Source organism: Macrobrachium nipponense, chromosome 28 (genome assembly GCF_015104395.2).
Source record: "Macrobrachium nipponense isolate FS-2020 chromosome 28, ASM1510439v2, whole genome shotgun sequence".
Classification (NCBI taxonomy): Eukaryota; Metazoa; Arthropoda; class Malacostraca; order Decapoda; family Palaemonidae; genus Macrobrachium; species Macrobrachium nipponense.
In genome coordinates, this window is record NC_087217.1 from 67789560 (window position 1) to 67793032 (window position 3473).

General features: G+C 35.1%; 1 protein-coding gene across 2 annotated transcripts in view; it reads left to right on the forward strand.

Moving 5' to 3' along the window:
* Positions 1–3120, forward strand: part of LOC135201853 (alpha-(1,3)-fucosyltransferase C-like) — a 19903-nt gene extending 16783 nt beyond the window's left edge. For both annotated transcript variants that reach the window (XM_064231144.1, XM_064231145.1), the window contains exons 6-10: positions 440–570; positions 1036–1192; positions 1555–1709; positions 1987–2145; positions 2830–3120. In XM_064231144.1, the coding sequence (XP_064087214.1) occupies positions 440–570; positions 1036–1192; positions 1555–1709; positions 1987–2145; positions 2830–3013 (786 nt within the window). In that variant the 3' untranslated portion in view covers positions 3014–3120. The remainder of the gene's footprint in view (positions 1–439; positions 571–1035; positions 1193–1554; positions 1710–1986; positions 2146–2829) is intronic.
* The last annotated feature ends 353 nt before the right edge of the window (positions 3121–3473 follow it).

A 3473-nucleotide genomic window follows, 5' to 3' on the forward strand; every position in this document is an offset into this window, starting at 1 on the left:
GTGCTGTGACTCAACGCTTGAGTTAACAGATGTGGACAATGGCGCTTTTTGACTTTGCGTGGATGTTATCGTTACTTCTTCTGTACTGTACATTATATATATATATATATATATATATATATATATATATATATATATATATATATATAATTGTATGTGTGTGCGCGGATGTATGTATGTATATAGTTTCATACAGGCGTAGCTGTGGTTATAGTACCGCACTACGTCAATTTTCCTTTTATGTCTTAGAAATTACAAAGCTCTTATCAATTCTTTTATTTACTGTCAGCTATTATTTAGTCAGTTCAAGTAAATATTGAATTTATTATGCAATCTATTGCAAAATAAGTTCAGTATTTATCACGCTGTTGATATGTAAATTAGAAGCAGGAAGGATGTGACGATTGATAGATGAATTTTTCGCTTTCTCATTCTGATAAGATACGACCGTCAGCGCTGGATTTTCGAAGAAGTTGAATCATCATCGTACATCTACCAGGACATCAGGATCTATAATGGTGTCTTCAATTGGACTATGACTTACAGAAGAGATTCTGATATCGTATATACGTAAGTCAAATGATGTTTACATTTTGCAAGTATTCGTCCATCCGAATTCATTGAAATAACGCTAACCTTGCTGGTCTCGCTCTGTGTAATGATAATGATTGCAGTTTCCCCGACTTATGCTTAGACGGAGGAGGTAGTCCAATAGAAACACTTAAAATAAGAACAGAAAATAGATTCATCATTCAGTAGAAATGAGAACTGTTATATGTCCGAATAATTAGTTTTATAGAATAGATACGATGCATGAGAGACTCATAATATTATCATAAATAATTGGCAAACTATTTTCTGAACCAATCCGAATGTGTTTTCACGGCAGAAGTGAAAAATTCACTCTGCAGTCTTGCAAAAGATAAGTTCATCTTCCACTGAATAGACCAATGAATGTCAAACCTACTACTTCCTATTTCCTTTCCCTATATTTTCATGCCTGTCAGTAATTTTTCTCTTGCTTTCTTTCAACAGGTACGGAAGAGTATACGCGAATGAAACGCAAAATCTTTCGTCGCGGAAAGAAAATTATGCAGCTGGGAAAACAAAAATGGCTGCCTGGTTCGTCTCGAATTGCCGCTCTCACTCAAGAAGAGAAAAATTTGTAAAAGCGCTTCAGACGCATTTTCATGTATGTATGCCTTATTATATATATCCTATAGTATATATATATATATATATATATATATATATATATATATATATATATATATGTGTGTGGTGTGTGTGTGTATTATATATATATATATATATATATATATATATATTATATGCACGTGTTTGTGTGTGTGATTGTGTGTATACGTGTGCATACTTTATTTCAAATCAGGTGCTATGAAAAAAAATACATATAAACAATTTACATCTAGATACCAAGGAAATACGTTGCTCTTTGCTTGATGTTATATGGCAGGACAATTGTCAGCAAGGAGTCCAAACATTCTATTTCGGATATGATGCGAACTTATTCATCTAACTTATCAACCTAAACAGGTAGACATTTTCGGCAAGTGTGGCCCCAAGAAGTGTCCCCACAAGTACGGTCAGAAGTGCTACAAACTTCTAGAAACCGACTACAAGTTCTACCTCTCGTTTGAGAACTCGGTCTGCAAAGACTACGTTACGGAGAAGCTTTTCAACATTCTGAAGTAAGTGCCCGGGTATTTTTTTTAGTATTTTTTGACGATGTTCTACTAGCAGAATACATCAATTATAAATAACGCTTTCAAATTTTTGCGATTGAATTCTGAAATGTCGCATAAATGAAAATCTAAAAACCTGACTCGAATGTAGCTATCGTTGGCTAAATCTTTCAGGTAGAAAAGAAACCATAATTTATGCATGTATATATATATATATATATATATATATATATATATATATATATATATATATATATATTTAAATTTAATTTGCCTTCACCAGATACAACATTGTCCCAGTAGTTTATGGACTTGCCGATTACGACAAAATAGCTCCCCCTGGATCGTACATCAATGCACTGAAATTCCCGGACGTCAGATCATTGGCCGAGTACCTGAAATACTTAGACGGCAATGACACCGCGTACAACGATTATTTCCGGTAAGTGGAAACAGTCATATGCTGTATTTGCAAGTATTCATTACTTTGATTTTTCACCGAGATCTTTCATGAGCGTGTATATTCCACCTGTTCCGTTGTCTGTTATTATAGCCTAGGCATACGGAAGACGAGAAAAAAATGGGAACTATATTGGAGTCTAACTCCTGCAGGATCAATAGATTTGGCTCGTAGAGAGTGTAATGTCAAGGAAAAAGGTAGGAGGAACATTTTAGAGAATGAATTTTTTTCATGATGAAAATCACTCCACCTTGCTTATTCAGTATATGAACAGAAACACTGATTTGCAATTCTGAAACTGATTTGCAATTTTGAAAATACATTTTTTTCCTGTTTTATAAAATAAACATTTAATGAGACCGTTGTCGTATTGCTGAAGACGGCAAGGTGAGCTGAAATGAATGTTGTTAATGTATAAAAAAAGGTTAATTACCGCATTCATAAGTTAAACTAAGTATTGTGGGTTACCATCATCTCAAGACTACTGCCTCGTTTCTTGTGAAATCGAGTAAACATGAATCCCACGGCATATTAGCAATCATATTGTCAGAGAGATAATTAAGTTCTAAACGGTATCCTACTTCCATTATTCCGCGCGTTGTGCATTTCCGACAAATATGTGTCATTATCGTAACTCGTTCCCGAAAGCATCCCATTATCTTCCAGATGGAAAGGGCACTACACGGTAGACACTGGTTGGTCGAACACGGCACAACCCTTCTGCGAACTCTGCAAAAAGCTACACGAAGACCGGGCGCCTAAAGTCTACGAGGATATGAAAGCATGGTTCGTGACCAAAGGATCTTGCAAGACGCTGAAGATTAAGGACTGGCTTAAGAACTTAAAATGACTGCCTTGTCATTGTCATCAAGCATAAATTTGTCCTTACCACTCTGAACTTGTTCGTCATTCGCCCGGAGCTTTGTTTACCACATTCTAATAAAATGTCGAAGATTATTGTGTGTTTAATTACGTTATAGGCCTACTTCACCAAATGATAATGGTGCATTTGAGTTCCGAATGATAGTTGGCACAAGTGAAACCCAAACTTTGACTGATGAGCTTACTTGGGATTTTTAACAGCACCTAATATGAAAAACTCGGTCTTTTTTCGCATTTCATGGTACTACGTTTTAATTCTTCTTAATGGCGATTTACTCAGTGTTTAAGTGTTTCATTGTAAAGGCAATGAGTTTGATGTTTTTGTCCTGATTTGACTTTCTTACGCTTAACTTACATTGCAATTTAATTTCAAAATACCGCCCTTTACCTAAAGTACCTCATTGGCTGTTAAAATCAAGAGCTACTTA